The 20,161-nt window shown below is 40.9% G+C and overlaps 1 protein-coding gene and 2 pseudogenes across 9 annotated transcripts in view; 1 reads left to right on the forward strand and 2 right to left on the reverse strand.

Annotated features, from left to right (window-relative positions):
• The window catches only part of TERB1 (telomere repeat binding bouquet formation protein 1), a 46,791-nt gene that overhangs the window by 23,367 nt on the left and 3,263 nt on the right, over positions 1 to 20,161 (forward strand). For 6 of the 7 annotated variants that reach the window (XM_081216688.1, XM_081216686.1, XM_081216689.1 and 3 more), the window contains 6 exons: positions 552 to 709; positions 11,889 to 12,238; positions 13,561 to 13,625; positions 13,917 to 14,012; positions 18,962 to 19,111; positions 19,863 to 19,928. In XM_081216688.1, the coding sequence (XP_081072814.1) occupies positions 552 to 709; positions 11,889 to 12,238; positions 13,561 to 13,625; positions 13,917 to 14,012; positions 18,962 to 19,111; positions 19,863 to 19,928 (885 nt within the window). Of the gene's footprint in view, positions 1 to 551; positions 710 to 11,888; positions 12,239 to 13,560; positions 13,626 to 13,916; positions 14,013 to 18,961; positions 19,147 to 19,862; positions 19,929 to 20,161 lie in introns of those variants that run through there. The other variant, XM_081216692.1, reaches the window with a different exon arrangement.
• LOC308606511 (large ribosomal subunit protein eL20-like) lies at positions 5,989 to 6,459 on the reverse strand (annotated as a pseudogene). Its single transcript has one exon. The product of its transcript is annotated as a large ribosomal subunit protein eL20-like (transcript).
• Positions 6,930 to 7,531, reverse strand: LOC308606148 (inhibitor of growth protein 1-like; annotated as a pseudogene). The gene has a single exon. The product of its transcript is annotated as an inhibitor of growth protein 1-like (transcript).

Raw genomic sequence — 20,161 nt, forward strand, 5'->3', positions numbered from 1 at the left:
TTAATTAGGTGAAAAGAAGGGAGTTTGTTATGGTCCAGTGTCTCAGGCATACGCAACAGTGAGGCACAAATGTCCTGTGAGAGGAGGGAGCCTGGTGCGTTGAAGGAATTGATGGCTGAAGCATAGAGGAAGTGGCCATGAAAAGGAGTTTGGGCTTTTGGAAGAAAACTGCTGCCCCATTATGTAAACAGAGAATTTAAAGGAATATAGGAAGGAACCACTTTATGGAAACTATGTTAAAAAAAAAAACTACTTTAAAACCAGTAGCCGTAAACCTGAGGGTGTTTATATGCCTAGCATAACATGTTTTCTCGCTCTTTTCTTTTCTCTATAATTCTGAAGAGTAAAATCTAATTTATGACTCTTTGTGTCCTCAGCCTCTGCCAAGCACTTGCTTTCCACTTATTTTCAGTACCACTTAGGCAGTTAAGATGGTTTGGATGTGCAAAATTTAGAGAAGGGGGTATGGGGTATGAGTTTGTCCTTATTTAAAGTGTTAAAATAACATTTCTAGTAATGGAAAAACTCACTATTTTTCCCATATTATAAAGCTGAGAAGTTATCTCTAAGTCTAGGAGAATATTCTTTTGATGAAAATGAAGAACAATTAAAGGACATAAATATGAAAGAGAAGAATCTTGAAGATTACTGGAAGAAAGCGAAGGAAATTCTACACAGAATAGAACAGCTTGAAACAGAAGGAAATGAGGTTGGCTTCTTTGTTGCAAACAATGTAGAACTTTATTCAAATAGTTTTTTTTTTTGGTGGTATGTGGGCCTCTCATTGTTGTGGCCTCTCCCGTTGCGGAGCACAGACTCCGGACGCGCAGGCCCAGCAGCCATGGCTCACGGGCCCAGCCGCTCCGCGGCATGTGGGATCTTCCCGGACCGGGGCACGAACCCGTGTCCCCTGCATCGGCAGGCAGACTCTCAACCACTGCGCCACCAGGGAAGCCCTCAAATAGTTTTTAATAATGCAGGTTGGAGGGTAAAATATTTTTCTTGCCAAGTTACTTTTTTTTTTTTGCGGTACGTGGGCCTCTCACTGTTGTGGCCTCTCCCGTTGCGGAGCACAGGCTCCGGACGCACAGGCTCAGCATCCATGGCTCATGGGCCCAGCTGCTCCGTGGCATGTGGGATCTTCCCAGACCGGGGCACGAACCAGTGTCCCCTGCACCAGCAGGCGGACTCTCAACCACTGCGCCACCAGGGAAGCCCAGGAGATAATCTTTTAAGTTTTATTTATTTATTTTGAATTTTAGAATTTTATTTATTTTTTTATATAGCAGGTTCTTTTTTTATTTTTTATTTTTTTATACAGCAGGTTCTTATTAGTTATCCATTTTATACATATTAGTGTATACATGTCAATCCCAATCTCCCAATTCATCCCACCACCACCACACCCCCGCCACTTTCCCCCCTTGGTGTCCATACGTTTGTTCTCTACAACTGTGTCTCTATTTCTGCCCTGCAAACTGGTTCATCTGTACCATTTTTCTAGGTTCCACATATATGCATTAATACATGATATTTGTTTTTCTCTTTCTGACTTACTTCACTCTGTATGACAGTCTCTAGGTCCATCCACGTCTCTACAAATGACCCAATTTCGTTCCTTTTTATGGCTGAGTAATATTCCATTGTATATATGTGCCACATCTTCTTTATCCATTCGTCTGTCGATGGGCATTTAGGTTGCTTCCATGACCTGGCTATTGTAAATAGTGCTGCAATGAACACTGGGGTACATGTGTCTTTTTGAATTATGGTTTTCTCTGGGTATATGCCCAGTAGTGGGATTGCTGGGTCATATGGTAATTCTATTTTTAGTTTTTTAAGGAACCTCCATACTGTTCTCCATAGTGGTTGTATCAATTGACATTCCCACCAACAGTGCAAGAGGGTTCCCTTTTCTCCACACCCTCTCCAGCATTTGTTGTTTGTAGATTTTCTGATGATGCCCATTCTAACTGGTGTGAGGTGATACCTTATTGTCGTTTTGATTTGCATTTCTCTAATAATTAGTGATGTTGAGTAGCTTTTCATGTGCTTCTTGGCCATCTGTATGTCTTTGGAGAAATGTCTATTTAGGTCTTCTGCCCATTTTTGGATTGGGCTGTTTGGTTTTTTAATACTGAGCTGCATGAGCTGTATATATATTTTGGAGATTAATCCTTTGTTCATTGATTCATTTGAAAATATTTTCTCCCATTCTGAGGGTTGTCTTTTCATCTTGTTTGTAGTTTCCTTTGCTTTGCAAAAGCTTTTAAGTTTCATTGGGTCCCATTTGTTTATTTTTGTTTTTATTTCCAGTACTCTAGGAGGTGGATCAAAAAAGATCTTGCTGTGATTTATGTCAAAGAGTGTTCTTCCTATGTTTCCCTCTAAGGGTTTTATAGTGTCCAGTCTTACATTTAGGTCTTTAATCCATTTTGAGTTTATTTTTGTGTATGGTGTTAGGGAGTGTTCTAATTTCATTCATTTACATGCAGCTGTCCAGTTTTCCCAGCACCACTTATTGAAGAGACTGTCTTTTCCCCATTGTATATCCTTGCCTCCTTTGTCATGGATTAGTTGACCATAGGTGCATGGGTTTATCTCTGGGCTTTCTATCCTGTTCCATTGATCTATATTTCTGTTTTTGTGCCAGTATCATATTGTCTTGATTACTGTAGCTTTGTTGTATAGTCTGAAGTCAGGGAGTCTGATTCCTCCAGCTCCATTTTTTTCCCTCAAGACTGCTTTGGTTATTTGGGGTCTTTTTTGTCTCCATACAAATTTTAAGATTTTTTGTTCTAGTTCTGTAAAAAATGCCATTGGTAATTTGATAGGGATTGCATTGAATCTGTAGATTGCTTTGGGTAGTAGAGTCATTTTCACCATGTTGATTCTTCCAATCCAAGAACATGATATATCTCTCCATCTGTTTGTATCATCTTTAATTTCTTTCATCAGTGTCTTATAGTTTTCTGCATACAGGTCTTTTGTCTTCCTAGGTAGGTTTATTCCTAGGTATTTTGTTCTTTTTGTTGCAGTGGTAAATGGAAGTGTTTCCTTAATTTCTCTTTCAGATTTTTCATCATTACTGTATAGGAGTGCAAGAGATTTCTGTGCATTAATTTTGTATCCTGCAACTTTACTAAATTCATTGATTAGCTATAGTAGTTTTCTGGTGGCATATTTAGGATTCTCTATATATAATATCATGTCATCTGCAAACAGTGACAGTTTTACTTCTTCTTTTCCAATTGTATTCCTTTTGTCTTGTTCCTGATCTCAGAGGCAATGCTTTCAGTTTTCACCACTGAGAATGATGTTTGCTGTGCATTTGTCGTATATGGCCTTTATTATGTTGAGGTAGGTTCCCTGTATGCCCACTTTCTGGAGAGTTTTTATCATAAATGGTGTTGAATTTTGTCAAAAGCTTTTTCTGCATCTATTGAGATGATCATATGGTTTTTCTTCTTCAATTTGTTAATATGGTGTATCACATTGATTGATTTGCGTATATTGAAGAATCCTTGCATCCCTGGGGTAAATCCCACTTGATCATGGTGTATGATCCTTGTAATGTGTTGTTGGATTCTGTTTGCTAGTATTTTGTTGAGGATTTTTGCATCTATATTCATCAGTGATATTGGTCTGTAATTTTCTTTTTTGTAGTATCTTTGTCTAGTTTTGGTATCAGGGTAAAGGTGGCCTCATAGAATGAGTTTGGGAGTGTTCCTTCCTCTGAAATTTTTTGGAAGAGTTTGAGAAGGATGGGTGTTAGCTCTTCTCTAAATGTTTGATAGAATTCATCTGTGAAGCCATCTGGTCCTGGACTTTTGCTTGTTGCAAGATTTTAAGAAGATGTTGTTGGTAGGAGTTTATTAATTTATTTATTTATTTTTGCTGTGTTGGGTCTTCGTTTCTGTGCGAGGGCTTTCTCTAGTTGTGGCAAGTGGGGGCCACTCTTCATCGCGGTGCGCAGGCCTCTCACTATTGCTGCCTCTCTTGTTGCAGGAGCACAGGCTCCAGACGTGCAGGCTCAGTAGTTGTGGCCAACGGGCCTAGTTGCTCCGCGGCATGTGGGATCCTCCCAGACCAGGGCTCGAACCCGTGTCCCCTGCATTGGCAGGCAGATTCTCAACCACTGCACCACCAGGGAAGCCCAGCTTGTTGCAAGATTTAAAATCACAGTTTCAATTTCGTTACTTGTGATCGTTCTGTTCATATTTCTATTTCTTTTTTTTTTTTGATGTGGACCATTTTTAAAGTCTTTATTGAATTTGTTACAATATTGCTTCTGTTTTATGTTTTGGTTTTTTGGCTGTGAGGCATATGGGATCTTAGCTTCCCAACCAGGGATCAAACCCATACCCCCTGCACTGGAAGGCAAAGTCTTAACCACTGGACTCTCAGGGAAGTCCCCGAGTTATGATAATTTTATACAGTTGTGTAACTATCAGGACAGTCAAGATATAGAACAGTCCACTCACCCTAAAATGTTTCCTTGTGTCCCTTTATAGACAGTCCCATTCCCCATCCTCAGGCCTAGGCAATTCACTGATCTGCTTTCTGTCGTTAGTTTCCGTTTCTATAATTTCATTTAAATGGAATCATATATTATATAATATTTTGTGTTTGATTTATTTCACTAAATATATAATGTTTTTTAGATTCACCAATGTTGTTTTATTAATATTTTGTTCCTTTTTACTGCTGAGTAATATTCCATAGTATGGACACACCACAACTTGTGTATCCATTCACCAACTGATACACATTTGGGTTGCTTCTAGATCTTGGCTACTAGGAATAATGTTATGTGAACGTTGGTGTACACTTCTGTGCCTGTAATGTACATTTTCATTTCTCTTCAATAAATACCTAAGAGCAGAATCACCGGACAATTATATTTTAAAGAAATTATGAACCTCTTTTTTTTTTTTTTTCTATTGGGCCACACTGTGCGACATGCAGGATCTTAGTTCCCCCACCAGGGATCGAACCCATGCCCCCTGCAGTGGAAGCATGGAGTCTTAACCACTGGACCTCCAAGGAAGTCCCAGAAATTATGAACCTCTTTTAACATTTCCTAGAGTACAAGTCCGCCTCCACTTGTCACCACTCAAAACAATACAGCACCAAAAGAAGAAAAAGTCCCTTCTTTTTCTTCCATCCTTGTATTGCCCATCTAGCACATTCTGATGTCAGAGTCTAACACTGGCTAGCCCTAGAATAGTGGTCTATAGAGTCTAGTTTAAGTTTTACAATGCAGGACAAAGGAGGATAGGTTTGGAGTTGAGGAGCAATAAATTAAGAACTGGTACATCCTTTATGTCATGTATACAACTGTTACCCTGGGATACTCCTTTACCATCATCTTAATGATTCTCTTTGTATCTTTCCTTGATTTCTGATTTCCTGGATTCTGTGTCATTCTCTCTTTTTTGGTTTAGTTTCCCATTTTGATGGGCTACATTCTTCTGTAGCTTTCTGAAAAAGGGTACATAGGATGTAATTTTTTGAGACCTTGTTAATATGAAAATAATTTTATTTTGCCTTCAGAATTAATTGATAGTTTGGTTGGACAAAATATTCTAGATTGGAAATCACCTCAGTATATTAAACGTGTTGCTCCACAGCCTTGTAGTTTTCAGTGTTACTCTTGAGGTCCAAAGCCATTCTGATCCTTTGGTGTGACCTGTGTTCTCCTTCTGGAAGCTTATGTAATCTTTATCCCCACTGTTTTAAAATTTTACAGTGTGGTACATTGGTGTCAGTCTCCTTTCATTCATTGTGTTATACACATAGTGGGCCCTTTCAATCTGTCGACTTATGTCCTTCAGTTCTGGGAAAGTTTATAGCATTATACTGTGGTGATTGCTTCCCTGTTTTCTCTTTCCTTGTTTTCTGAAACTCCTATTATTTATTTGTTGGACTTCTTGAGCTGGTCTTCCTTCTTATCATTTCTCTCTTATTTTCTTCTCTTTTTTCGTTCTACATTCTGGGAAATGTTCTCATCTTGGAGTTGTAGAAGTGGTTGACTGCTGGTTGGTGGCACTTGCTGGCTGCCATCTCCTCCACCTTCCTGATCTGGATAGAGTTGGGCCTAGGTACGAGGCTGGGCACCCATGTCTCGGTAGCACTGGGTGATGGCACCTGCTGCAGTCAGGTCCCGGTACTCCTGGTACATGTTATGGGTGCCACTGCGAGAGTCATAGTGCAGCCAGATGCTAGAGTTCTTCACCTGAAGGGGGAGATTCTCTAACACTCGTACACAGTAGACAGTTTTCCCTGAAGACTTCTTCATCTTCTTCAGCTGAGACACAAAGTACCAGAAGTGAGACTTGGAAACAACATGATTAGGCGCCAAGATTCTCATGTGATAGAGGGGTAGCATGCAGCATTTGGGGGTGGGCAGCAGCGCCCCACCACCTTGTACTCTCGAAGTATGCCTGAGGCCTTCATGGCGCTCTGTGTGCACTCTATGCCTCCTATGAAAAGGCACAATTCTCATTTTTAAAGTTTTTTTTTTCTAATCCATATTTTATCTTACTCCTCACAGGTGTTCTTTGGTTGTTGATGTTTGCTTGTTTCTTTCTTTCCTGGTCTCTAGCTTTCTTCAGATTTCTGGTGATCTTTGGTTGCTACTAATATGTAAGAGTCATATGCAAAAAGCCTTCCTGGAAATTTTTTTTTTTGAGTGTTTAACTCAAACCTATATTTGCAGTTCCTAAAATGCTGATCCACAGACCACTGTCTTGTTATATATGTGCACCAGCGGAAAAGCAAAGAGAGCTCCGGTGTCCCTACGAGAGAAAGAGCTCCTCTTCCAACAGTCTTTAAAAGGCTACATGTACAGTCCCTGCACCCACCCAGGTGGCCATGCAATAAATACACGGCTTGTCCTGCTCGCCTCAGTCCAGCCAGGCCTGCCACTACCTGTTGTAGGCCTGTTCCTTTTTGGATTCTCCAGGGCCTTGTCCATGGTCTTCTCGTTCTCCCCTCAACATTTGGGGCAGTACCACTTGCCCTTGGGTTTATGGTTCAGCCCCACGCAGGAGAAGTGGAACCACTCGGGGCACTCGTCATTGTCACAGCCGGTCATCTCTCCATAGGAGACCTGATTGCACAGACAGTACGTTTGGGTCAATGGGAAGGTCTGCAGGGGATGCTTCCCTCACGGCTTTGGCCTTGGAGCGTTTCTTCTTCTTGGAGGCCTTTGCCTTCTTTTCCTTAGGCATTCCGGAGGTGATGTAATCATGGTCGTGATTATTAGCTGCGTTGTTGTGCTGTATCTGGGACCACTTGTTGTTGGGCTTTTCTGCCTGCGTGATTGTCTCATTTTTTGACTTATCCTGGCCAGCTTTGCTGTGGCCAGTGGTGTCATTGACCTCTTGCTGTGCCTCAAAGAGTTCCACGTGACTGTCCACCTGTCTGGCCCGGTTCTCCACCAGCTCCACCATCTGACTCACGATCTGGATCTTCTCGTCACCCAGCTCCTGGCTCCGAATCAGGGCCCTCTGAATGCAGTGCAGCACTCTCCTCCACTGGGCGCCGTCCGTCTCCTGCTTCAACTTCTCATAATACTCATTCAGTTCCTGCAGGATTTCTTGATATTTCGGGTTATCTCCTGCATGAAAGAGACGTTTCTCTGCAGATCAAAAGGCAGAGACTCGATGGAGTCCAGATAGTCCTCCACGTAGTTCACCAGGTGGATCTGCTCCCCATTGGGAGGCTCAACGTGGTTCACCGAGGTCCCTGGTGACTCTGCGCGGCTTTCCGCTTCCTCCGGCCCGCGATCCCTTGGAGCCCAGCGCTGCAAATGCAAGGCTCCCGCCTGCCGGTGCCGCCCCTCTGGCCGACCCTGCGCCGCTATATCTGCGAGTCACACCGCCTGGGCCCGGGACCGGCACCTGGCGGGCCGGACCGGCGCTCTGCGGCCTCAGGCCCGTGGAGGGCGCGGGCGGGCCTGCGGGTGCGTCCCCCGCCGCCGGGGCCAGGGCCCGGGCGGAGCGAGCGCGGGAAGGGGCGCGCACCGCCCGCTGCCCCCTTTCCTGGAAATATTTTGACTCTGGATTCTTGTAGAATTAACTTGGGTCATTTTTTGGAGAAACTCCAATGTCTGATCTCCTGCCTAGAAATCATGAACCAATATTCAGGAGTCAAAATGGGGAAAAGGAGCTTGGGAGTCTTAGTATTCAGTATGTAAATATTTTCTTAGTCTTTGTTTTGTGATAGTATTCTGCCTTCAGCTTTGCTTGGTGTCCTCCAGTGTAGAGACTGCTTTATCCCCCTCAGAGATTAAACTTGCATCTTTGGGGAGGGAGTGGACCTTCTGGTGTCCATCAGCTGCCTGCTGAGTGTGTGTATGTGGGGGTCAGGATCTAGCAATCCAACTACTTGAACTTTCATCCAACCTTCCTGTTTTTAACCCCACTTTCACCCTACCTCCAGTTCCTAAGTCTTTTGAGAGTTTGGCAGCATATTTTAGTTCCTTGGCTTTTCCCATTGTCAGCTTTCAAGTCTGCTTTATTTTGATTTATTTTTAATAAATTTATTTATTTTTGGCTGTGTTGGGTCTTCGTTGCTGCGTGTGGGCTTTCTCTAGTTGCAGCGAGCGGGGGCTACTCTTCGTTGCAGTGCTCGGGCTTCTTATTGCGGTGGCTTCTCTCATTGTGCAGCACGGGCTCTAGGCGTGCAGGCTTCAGTAGTTGTGGCACGCAGGCTCTAGAGCACAGGCTCAGTAGTTGTGGCACATGGGCTTAGTTGCTCCGCGGCATGTGGGATCTTCCCGGACCAGGGATCGAACCCATGTCCCCTGCATTGGCAGGCAGATTCTCAACCACTGCGCCACCAGGGAAGCCTAAGTCTGCTTTATTTATTTATTTATTTATTTATTTATATTTATTTTGGCTATGTTGGGTCTTTGTTGCTGTGCGCAGGCTATCTCTAGTTGCAGTGAGCAGGGGCTACTCTTCGTTGCAGTGTGCAGGCTTCTCATTGCAGTGGCTTCTCTTGTTGTGGAGCACAGGCTCTAGGCGCGTGGGCTTCAGTAGTTGTGGCGCACGGGCTTAGTTGCTCCGTGGCATGTGCGATCTTCCCAGACCAGGGCTCGAACCTGTGTCCCCTGCATTGGCAGGCGGATTCCTAACCAGTGCGCCACCAGGGAAGCCCTGCTTTATTTATTTAAATTCAACTTTATCAAGTCTGCTAAATAGGCTGTCATTCACCTATCTGCTTTTCAATTCCAAAATTTTGTTGCATTTGTATCTTCTTCCATTTCTCCTTGTGGAATTTATGCTTCTCCTTGTGGGTTTATGCCTTTTTTTTTTTTGGCTGCATTGGGTCTTCATTGCTGCACACGGACTTTTCTCTAGTTGCGGCAGGTGGGAACTACTCTTCATTACGGTGCGTGGGCTTCTCATTGCGGTGGCTTCTCTTGTCGCAGAGCACGGGCTCTAGGCGCACGCGGGCTCAGTAGTTGTGGCTCACGGGCTCTAGAGCGCAGCCTCAGTAGTTGTGGCACATGGGCTTAGTTGCTCCGCGGTGTGTGGGATCTTCCCAGACCAGGGTTCAAACCCATGTCCCCTGCATTGGCAGGCGGATTCTTTTTTTGTTTGCTTGTTTGTTTGTTTGTTTGTTTGTTTGTTTAGCGGTACGCGGGCCTCTCACTGTTGTGGCCTCTCCCGTTGTGGAGCACAGGCTCCGGACGCGCAGGCTCAGCGGCCATGGCTCACGGGCCTAGCCGCTCTGCGGCATGGGGGATCTTCCCGGACTGGGGCACGAACCCGTGTCCACTGCATCGGCAGGCGGACTCTCAACCACGGCGCCACCAGGGAAGCCCCGGCAGGCAGATTCTTAACCACTGTGCCACCAGGGAAATCCCTATGCCTTTTTATTATTTATTTATTTATTTTAATAAATTTGTTTATTTATTTATTTTTAGCTGTGTTGGGTCTTCGTTGCTGCGCCACCAGGGAAGTCCACCTATGCCTTTTTTTTTTTTTTTTTTTTTCCGTTATGCGGGCCTCTCACTGTTGTGGCCTCTCCCCTTGCGGAGCGCAGGCTCCGGACGCACAGGCTCAGCGGCTATGGCTCACGGGCCTAGCCGCTCCGCAGCATGTGGGATCCTCCCGGACTGGGGCACGAACCCGTGTCCGCTGCATCTGCAGGCGGACTCTCAACCACTGCGCCACCAGGGAAGCCCCCACCTATGCCTTTTTAAGAACTGTTGTTCTAATTGTTTTTTTGGAAGGAACAAAAATAAATATGGGTGTTAAAGTCATCATCTTTACCTGGAAGCCCTATCTATCTATCTGTCTACCTATATATCTTACAATTGCAGAGTATTCCACTGGTGGATATGCTAGTTCCCCTTGAGATGAACTTTCGGGTTCCAACTTATAGCTATTACAAACCATACTGCAGTTAATAACATTAACATTTTGCACATGTAAAAGTATATCTATAGGATTTTTAAAAAAGAAATACACAGTGTTTTTTTAGTTTGTTTGTTTGTTTTGTGCTGCATTGGGTCTTCATTGCTGCATGTGGGCTTTTCTTGCTCTAGTTGTGGCCAGCGGGGGCTACTCTTCTTTGCAGTGCGTGGGCTTCTCATTTCGGTGGTTTCTCTTGTTGCAGAGCACGGGCTCTAGGTGCGCGGGCTTCAGTAGTTGTAGCACGTGGGCTTAGTAGTTATGGCACGTGGGCCCTAGAGTGCACGGACTTCAGTAGTTGTGGCTCATGGGCTCTAGAGCTCAGGCTCAATAGTTGTGGCACACAGGCTTAGTTGCTCCGTGGCATGTGGGATCTTCTCAGACCAGGGATCATGCCGGTGTCCCCTGCATTGGCAGGCGGATTCTTAACCACTGTGCCGCCAGGGAAGTCCCTCAGTTTTTATTATGAAAGATACTGTCAAATTGTTTCTCCATAGAGGTGTACCAGTTTACACTCTCCCCCATAATGTACAGAATGTTTCCCTATACCCTTTTGATCTTTGCCAATGTCATAGATGAAGAAAGATGCCTATGGGACTTCCCTGGCAGTCCAGTGGTTAAGACTCCGGACTTCCAATGCAGGGGGTGCCGGTTCGATCCCTGGTCGGGGAACTAAGATCCCACATGCTGTGCGGTGGGGCCAAAAAGTAAAAAAAATAAAATAAAGAAAGATATCTCATTTACCTTTAATGTCTATTTCTCTTATTAAAGTGAGATGGAGCCTTTTTCATATGTGTAAGAGCTATTTATTTATATTTCCTTTCTTGTGAACTGTTCATCTCCTTTGCCTATGTTTCTACACTGTTACTGATCTTTTTCATAGTTCATTGTAGTAGCTTTTTATAAATGTTACTAGAAAAATTCTACTGTAGCTCAAGATATGACATACATATTCTTTCTAGCTGTTTTGATTTGTATTTGATTTTGCTTTTGGCCCTTTTTTCCTCTGGGTCCCCACCCCCCAATATTCTCCATCTCTAGCAGAACTTAAAAAACTTTTTTTATGTGGTAAAGTATAGGTTTTTCTTTTATGATTTATTGATTTTTTGTAATACTTGGAAAGGTATTCCTCCCATTGAGAATATTGAAACATCATGGTTTCTTTTAGAACATATACAATTTCATTTTTTTATATTTAAATATTTAGTTAATTTTTACTTAATTTTTGTATATATTGTGAGATATGTATTCAGTTTATTTTTTTCCCCAGTTGACTACCCAATGGCCCCAAATCATTTAATGAATATTCTCCCCTTCCTTCCTAATGTAAACCACCCCCTTTATAATGTATATTCTATTGACAATCATAAACTTTTTCTGCATTATTTAAAGGGAGTGTAAATTGAATTATAAAGCAAATGATTATTCTGAAATTATTTACTTATTTTTACATTACAGGAAAGAGTACAAAGAGAAAAATATGAGGATTATGTTTCACCTATGAACATAAATATTCAAAATACATTGAAACACCTCCATGCAGATAGCAGTGGTGGAGGTCCCAAAGCAGAAGATAGGGATAAAAGCCAGTCTAGAAAGCTTCAGAGTTATAAGTCCCATGAAGTCATGTCTAAAGCATGTACAAATGATGATCAAATGAAGAGCCTGTTAAAGAGTGCAAATCCAGTTAATGCTTGTTATAGGGAGAGTGGGCAAAATAAGACTTTATGTAAAGCCAATTCAAACTGCAATCAAAACTTACGTGAAGAAACAACCTTTGAAAAAAAGAATTTTGTTTCTCAATCAAGGTATAGTTTAATAATTGTTTCTAACTTTTATGTATTCAGCATTTGTGTGTGTGTGTGTGTAGTACTATGTGCCATACTCTTAAACACTGGGATATAGAAATGATAAGCATGGTTTTAGGAGGAAGCTAATGTAGGAAATGTTGGGAAAGGAGTTTGGATGGGCCAGTATGGGCTAGTTCATCTAGGGCCTTGCATGTAATACTACTCAAGATTTTCTGTTATAACTTATAGAGTGTAGGGAGCCGCTGACGATTTTAAATTGAGTGACACGATCAGATTTGAATTTTAGAAGGGATACTCAGAAAACTTAAACTGAACCTCTGTAGCTGAAATAACAATGCACGTATTGATAATCCATCAACAATTTACCAAAAGCCAGTTTGTAAGTTTAACTTGATAAAAGGGAGTAAGGTGTGATGAAAATCTGGTTTAGGCTTGTCTTTTCATTTGTTTCCTGTACCTCACCTCCAGTATATGTCCTTTCTCGCTCATGGGTAGCCTGTGGGGCTGGACCTGGAACTGCAGCTTTTCTTCCTAAAGCCTTTCTTGTGTTCTGCTCTTCTGATAGTTACTGGGCTAGGAGGGAAACTGAAGAGAATGGTGCTGTGTTCTGGGGGTGCTGCAGGGTAAACTAAGTGTTAGACAGATGGATTACATCATCACACCCCCTTTTTCCTTTTCAAAACTGTTCTTCATGTAATTTTAACCCGATTTCTCAGGGATATAGAATTGGGAAGTAGTGGGATATGCTCTTGGGCCAACCTTCTTGCCCTCTGGCCCAATGAATTTGTTATTTCCTCTTTTTTGCCCTCCTTCCTTCCTGTTTTCCTCTTTTATAACTTTTTCTTCCATGTTTCTGCTGGCATCAGTATTATTGACCTCTGGAGTCTTGTTTAACTCCACTTTTTTTTTTTTTAATTGAAGTAGAGTTGATTTACAATGTTTCAGGTGTACAGCAAAGTGATTCAGTTATATATATATATATATTTATACACACACACATACACACATATATATACTTTATTAGATTCTTTTCCATTATACATTATTACAAGATATTGAATAAAGTTCCCTGTTCTATACTATAGGTCCTTATTGTTTATCTATTTTTTATTATATATAGTAGTTAACTCCACTTTTAGAAACAAGGCTATAACCATTGCATACCATACTTTGGCAGAATTTGGTAGATTTTGGTAGATCCTGACTCCAGCTCTTTCTGCCTATCAAACATCAGAATCACACTACTGCTTACGGAAAGATTTGTTCACACACCAAACAATATGTTTACTTTTATTAATCTGGTGTCTATTTTCTTTTAGTGACCATATTTTTAAACATCCAACTCCTATTGCCAAAAACACAAAGCAGCAGTTACCAGTAACAGGTATGACTAAAAATGTTTCTTCTTTGATTGTTCAAGAAAACATATTTAGGTGATTAATATGGCTAAAAGTAATATCTTCCCTCTAACATATAAGCCATGGCTTTGACTCTCTTTCTGGTCTAAATGCCTCAGTCACCTTTTATTGATATCCTTTCCGTATATCCACTAGGATGACTGGAAGTGTAGTACTGGGCTACAGTTTATGAAACTCTTGAGAATTAATAAATCTTATAAACATCAGGTCCTTTTCACTAATCAAAATATCTTTCATTTTGCAATTTTTTCCCCCAGATCCATTTACATTATGTTCAGATATAATAAATAAAGAAGTCATTGGTTTTCTCGCAACAGACAATTGTTCCAAAATATTGAAGTATAGATGCTCAGGTAAATATTTTTTTAATTGTAGTTGTTTCATAATTAAAGCTTTATATGATATTAATTAACTAGAATTCGTAATAGTTCTACCTGTGTGATTTAAAGTTCATTCCCTTTGGAGAAATAACAATCTGGGGTCTCATAAAACACTCAAATTAATACCTTCTATCTGCATTAGTCTGTGTTCCCAATATTTGCTCATATGAATCAATGCAGCTAATACTCTTTTTTCTTTTTTGAATTTTATTTTATTTATTTTTTTATACAGCAGGTTCTTATTAGTTATCCATTTTATACATATTAGTGTATATATGTCAATCCCAATCTCCCAGTTCATCACAGCACCACCACCCCCCTCCAGCGCTTCCCCCCTTCGTGTCCATAGGTTTGTTCTCTACATCTGTGTCTCAATTTCTGCCCTGCAAACCGGTTCAGCAGCTAATACTCTTAAAAAATTACTTTATTATTCTCTTTCTGTCACCATCTATAAGTTTAACTTTACCGAGTAAGGTAAACATTTTTTATATTTTCAGAGAGCCAATAAATAGGTATATATTCTGGATTATGAATAATCCAGAATTCCACAGTGCTTATTCCATCCTTTCTTCTCCTTCATATCCCAGTATTTGCTCTTTGTTTACTCTTACTGTTGCACCCTGCTCTTTGGAGAAAACTGAGGCTATTCCACGTTAGGCTCAAAATATTACTATTCTTCTGTCTTAGATGAAGGGTTTATCTCTTTTACTCTAAAACTGATATCTAGCTATAATCCAAATCCCATCTATGTTTTCTCCCCATTTTATAATAATACTTGTGTAGGCTTTCTCTTTAGTCCCTTTTTATTCATTAACTCCATTTGTCCCAACTTAAACTATGTTCATTTCTCCTCATCTTAAAAAATACCCAAATACTTTGTGTGATTTGCTATCCCTTCAAGTATTCATCTATTCTTTCTTCCACCATCTATTACCAGATTCCTGCTCTTGTTCCCTTCTCTTTCAGCATATTCTTTCCCTTCTTAGCTCCCTGCAGTCTAGCTTCTTTTATTGCCATTCTACTAAACTTTAATGTTAAAGGTTACCTGAAACTTCTTTTTTAACCCCCAAACCATGACTTTTTAAAAGATTCTTATTGTCTTTAGTATCTCTGCACTGTCAACTACCATTCCTTGAAATCCTCTCCTCTCATTTGAAAGCCATAGTTCCCAAACTGTCCACCCGAGCTCCCTGGGGCTCTGCAGTGAACTCACAAGGGCACTACACTACACAATATTTAAAATTTTATAAGTGAAACACAAAATGGTCAACATCTTCTGGACACCATGTAAACTACTAGCTCAAAGTAGTTCACAGTTTCACCATTAGATTGTACTACATCTCTTTTGATGATGTCACGTCTTTGTGAAGCTGGGTTTTCAGTGGTTGTTGTGATTTTTTAAAATTAATTAATTAATTAATTTTTTTTTGGCTGCGTTGGGTCTTTGTTGCTGCACGCAGGCTTTCTCTAGTTGTGGCGAGCGGGGGCTACTCTTCGTTGTGGTGCACAGGCTTATTGCGGTGGCTTCTCTTGTTGTGGGCATCAGTAGTTGTGGCACGTGGGCTCTAGAGCACAGGCTCAGTAGTTGTGGCACACGGGCTTAGTTGCTCTGTGGCATGTGGGATCTTCCCAGACCAGGGTTCGAACCCGTGTCCCCTGCATTGGCAGACGGATTCTTAACCATTGCACCACCAGGGAAGTCCCAGTTGTTGTGATTTTTAAAAAGCAAGCACCACGTGAAAATCAGTGTGGAACAGGAAATGAGGGTGGCAGTGTCCAGTCTGATTACAAGTTTTGAGAACTTGTTCTGTACCCAATTGTTGCACAAATCCCATTAGGAAGTAATTGTAATTAATAAGAATGAAATACAAATATATATATATATTTCAAATTTAGGTCTATTATTTTTTTAAATGGCTACCAAGTTGTTAGAACATAAATACGTATTGAGTTGTTTTGGACCTAACAGAACATTTGGTATTTCTTTTGGCCTAAGGGTGCTGTGAAAAAATCACCAAGATCTTTTTTTTTTTTTTAATTTTTTTTTGGCTGTGTTGGGTCTTCATTGTTGCACGTGGGCTTTCTCTAGTTGCAGTGAGTGGGGGCTACTCTTTGTTGCGGTGCGCGGGCTTCTCTTGCTGCAGAGCACGCACTCTAGGTGCAGGGGCTTCAGTAGTTGCGGCATGTGGGCTCAGTAGTTGTGGTGCACGGGCTTAGTTGCTCCACAGCATGTGGGATCTTCCTGGACCAGGGATCGAACCCGAGTCTTCTGCATTGGCAGGCGGATTCTTAAGCACTGCGCCACCAGGGAAGTCCCAATCACCAAGCTGTTAAAGATGCCACAGAGTAAGACAGTTGGGAACCTGTGGTCAAAAATATTCCAGTTTGGAGAATGGATGCTCTATAACTGTTAACTCCCTTTCATCCCTTAGTTTGTTTGAGATAGTTCCTTCCTAGTTGCTTTGCTCCCTCAGTGACCATTCATTTTGCAGACACTTAGGGAGTGCTTATTCTGCAGCAGGCACTGGAATCAGAGATGAATAGAACTCAGTCCTCACTTCAGGAAGTTTACAGTCTATAAAGCTCTCCATTTTATCACCTTTATTCCTTTATCTTATCTTCCTGCCAAATTTCTACAGATACTCCCCCCAATATATAGTCTACTCAACTCTGCTGCAGCATTTACTTTTGTGGCATCATCTATCATTTTACCAATGATTTTCAAATCTGTATCTCCACACTGCACTTCTACCTCGGGTTATAGCCTCATTCTTCCATTTCCAGCTGTACCTAGGACATACTCACTTTAATATTTTGTTATTTCAAGCTTAATGTATTCAAAACAAAACATCTTTCTCCCTCTTAAACTGGCCCCCTCCAGCCACTCCATTTTTATTAGTGTTGCCATTATTCTTCTGGCCCCCCAGATTTCAAACCTTGAATCATCTATAACTATCTTTTCTCCTTACATCCCCTATTTCTAGTCTATCATATTTGGTTCTTTCTTTCTTTCCCACACAGGCCCCTTTTCCTTCATGCCTAAATTACTAGCAGTCTTTCAGTCTCAAGTCTCACCAACCCCCAAGTAACGTGTATTGCTATTAACTTCTCTTCCTCATATGTGCTTTGTATCATGTCACCATGCTAAAGAACCCTCAGTGCTTCTCTGTAACTCACTAAATCGAACTCTCTGCCTGGCTTTTAGAATTGTGTGGAACTTTGTCCTGCTTCCACTTGTTAAATTTTACTGCAATTTGTTCTGTTTAAGTCCACCAGAAATGTGCCATGCTTATTCCAAACTTTGCCATTCGATCCATTACAATCGAATTGTCCTAAACGTCTCCCTTACCCCGACAGCTCATTATTCACCAATTTTACCTCAGAAATCTCTGCATTCTCCCTGAAAATGCTGTGTTTCAGAATCCCCTCATTTATCTGGACTGTTTAAGTTACCCCTCAACTGATTCTCTTACCTTCAGTTGAGCTTTCTGTAGACAAATCTTGTCATTTCCCTGCTTAATAAATATCCTTCAGTTCTTCCCATTGACTTGAAGATAGTAGTTAAAAATCCTTAAGATGACTTTCAAGACCGTTTTTGACCTGGCCCCTTGCATCCCTTACCAACCTCAACTTTTCTCCCACAGTTCTCTCATACCTTATACTCCAGCCACACACAGTACCTGTGATTCTCTGAACACACTATGCTTTTTTACTCTTCTGTGCTTTTGCACGTGTTCTTTGTACTTGAAATGTCCTCATCCTTGCCAACTTTCTGCCTGGCTAACTTTTCCTGTAGGTGACAGGTGGATAGAGAACTTTATAATGGATGGATGTGGCTAACATTACCTGAACCTACTGATCAATCTTAATATCATAAAAAGAGAGATAGTCAGACTTTATGTTCCTGTTAATGTGATGCAGTAAGAAGTACACAATACTACCTGTGAGGAGTTCTACTAAAAACAATTGAACCTGAATCTGATCAATCATCTAGATCTAATAACTAGTTTCTTGGGCACTCAGGAATATTTTAAAGGATGCAACTAGGTTGTAATCAGCAAAACCCAGCCTTTGGGAAACTGCACATTACAAATGACCCAGGGTCTACAACAAGTAAATGACAAAGAGGAAGAGAGGGGAATTCATAGATTAAAAGAAACTCAAGAGACATATCAGCTGAATGTAATGGCGGACCTTGTTTGGATCATGATTCAAATAAACCAACTGTAAAGAGAAAGTTTTGAAATGATGGGGAAATTTGAACACTGACTGGATATTAGATTGTATTAGGCATAATTTTCTTAGGTGTATAGTGGTTTTGCCATTTAAAAAAATAAAGTAAGTGTTTTTTTAAAAAAGAGTTCTTATCTGTTAAGAATGCATGTGAAGTATTTACAGATGAAATGACACTAGAATGCACACTGCAGCCTTCATAATCCAGTGTGTACATGGGGGGCAGAGCTGAGTAGGTGGGGGAAGATGAAATATGACTGGCCATGAGTTAATAATTTTTGAAGCTGGATGATGGATACGTGGTGGGTAATTATACTTTTCTCTTTATTCTCGTGTGTTTGAAATGTTCCATAGTAAAACATTAAAAGAAAAAGAAGACGACTGGGCATAAGAGTCACTTCCTTTGGATATCTTCCCTGATAGTGACTCCTGCTCAGAATTAGGCCAAGGTAGATGCTGCTTTTCTATATCACCATAACTCTGTTCACACTGCTATGGCAACACTTATTTCATTGTATTATATTTGTTGTCTTTATTCTCTCGCATGACATGACTTGGAGCTTCTTGACGTATTTATAGTTAAGTTGCTGATTTCACTTCAGTTACCATCATAAAGATATTTGCTTTCATAAATTTGTTATTGGATTTTTTGTAACACCTATACATCACTTAAATTTGTTTTCTTTTAGGTTGCATAGCAGTAGGAAAATCCCTGAATAGCCGAACTTTTAGCAAGCTCTTACACTCTTGCCTGTACCAATGTGATCGTCACAAAGTCATTGTGGAAGCTGAAGACAGATATAAAAGTGAACTAAGGAAGTCACTTATCTGTAACAAAAGTAATTAATTCAGCAATTTTAAAACTGTAATTACAGTAAGTCAGAAAGAGAAAAACAAATACCATATGCTAACACACATGTATATAGAATCTAAAAAAAAAAAAAAAACAGGTTCTGAAGAACCTAGGGGCAGGACAGGAATAAAGACGCAGACATAGAGAATGGACTTGAGGACACGGGGAGGGGGAAGGGTAAGCTGGAACGAAGTGAGCGAGCGGCATGGACATATGTACACTACCAAATATAAAATAGGTAGCTAGTGGGAAGCAGCGGCATAGCATAGGAAGATCAGCTCGGTGCTTTGTGACCACTTAGAGGGGTGGGATACGGAGGGTGGGAGGGAGACGCAAGAGGAAGGAGATATGGGGATATACGTATACGTATAGCTGATTCACTTTGTTATACAGCAGTGACAAACACAACAATGTAAAGCAATTATACTCCAATAAAGATGTTAAAAAAAACCAAAACGATAATTATAACCATACCTTCTGAACTATGATCTAGAACATTAAGTATATTAAAAGATAAAGGGTAAAATAATGTTGAAAAGAAAATCTGTCTCTGAGCAACTGTGATTTAAAATGTTCCCAGGGAGTAGATTTAGTCTCTAGTAATTTAAAAATTCTTCCTAATCCACCTAAGGATTCCCATTAAAAGGGGGAAAAAGGGAATCTCATACTAATGGAATTGATGTGATACTACTCAGATGGATACTCTAAGTACACTAAATGTTTTCTGTATTTTTCAGAAATTCTGCTGACCCCACGTAGAAGACAAAAACTCAATAATGAATCTACTACCCCTGGAGGAATAAGTGAATATATTTAATTAAAAAATAAATATAAATTTCATATATTCATGAAAAAGAAAAGCTGAATGATTGTTCTCAGTCACATCATTAATGGCTTTTAAATGATAACCCTTGCTTCTGATGAGGGTCATACTTCCTGACAAAAGAGGCTTCCCTCTTCCCTTTTCCGTGTTGCTTGCTCATCTGTTACTTTCCAGCTGGGGAAGGGGCAGGAGAAAACTAACATTTATTAAGAA

This window comes from Mesoplodon bidens (genome assembly GCF_964165515.1).
Source record: "Mesoplodon bidens genome assembly, chromosome: 18".
In the NCBI taxonomy this organism is placed as follows: Eukaryota; Metazoa; Chordata; class Mammalia; order Artiodactyla; family Ziphiidae; genus Mesoplodon; species Mesoplodon bidens.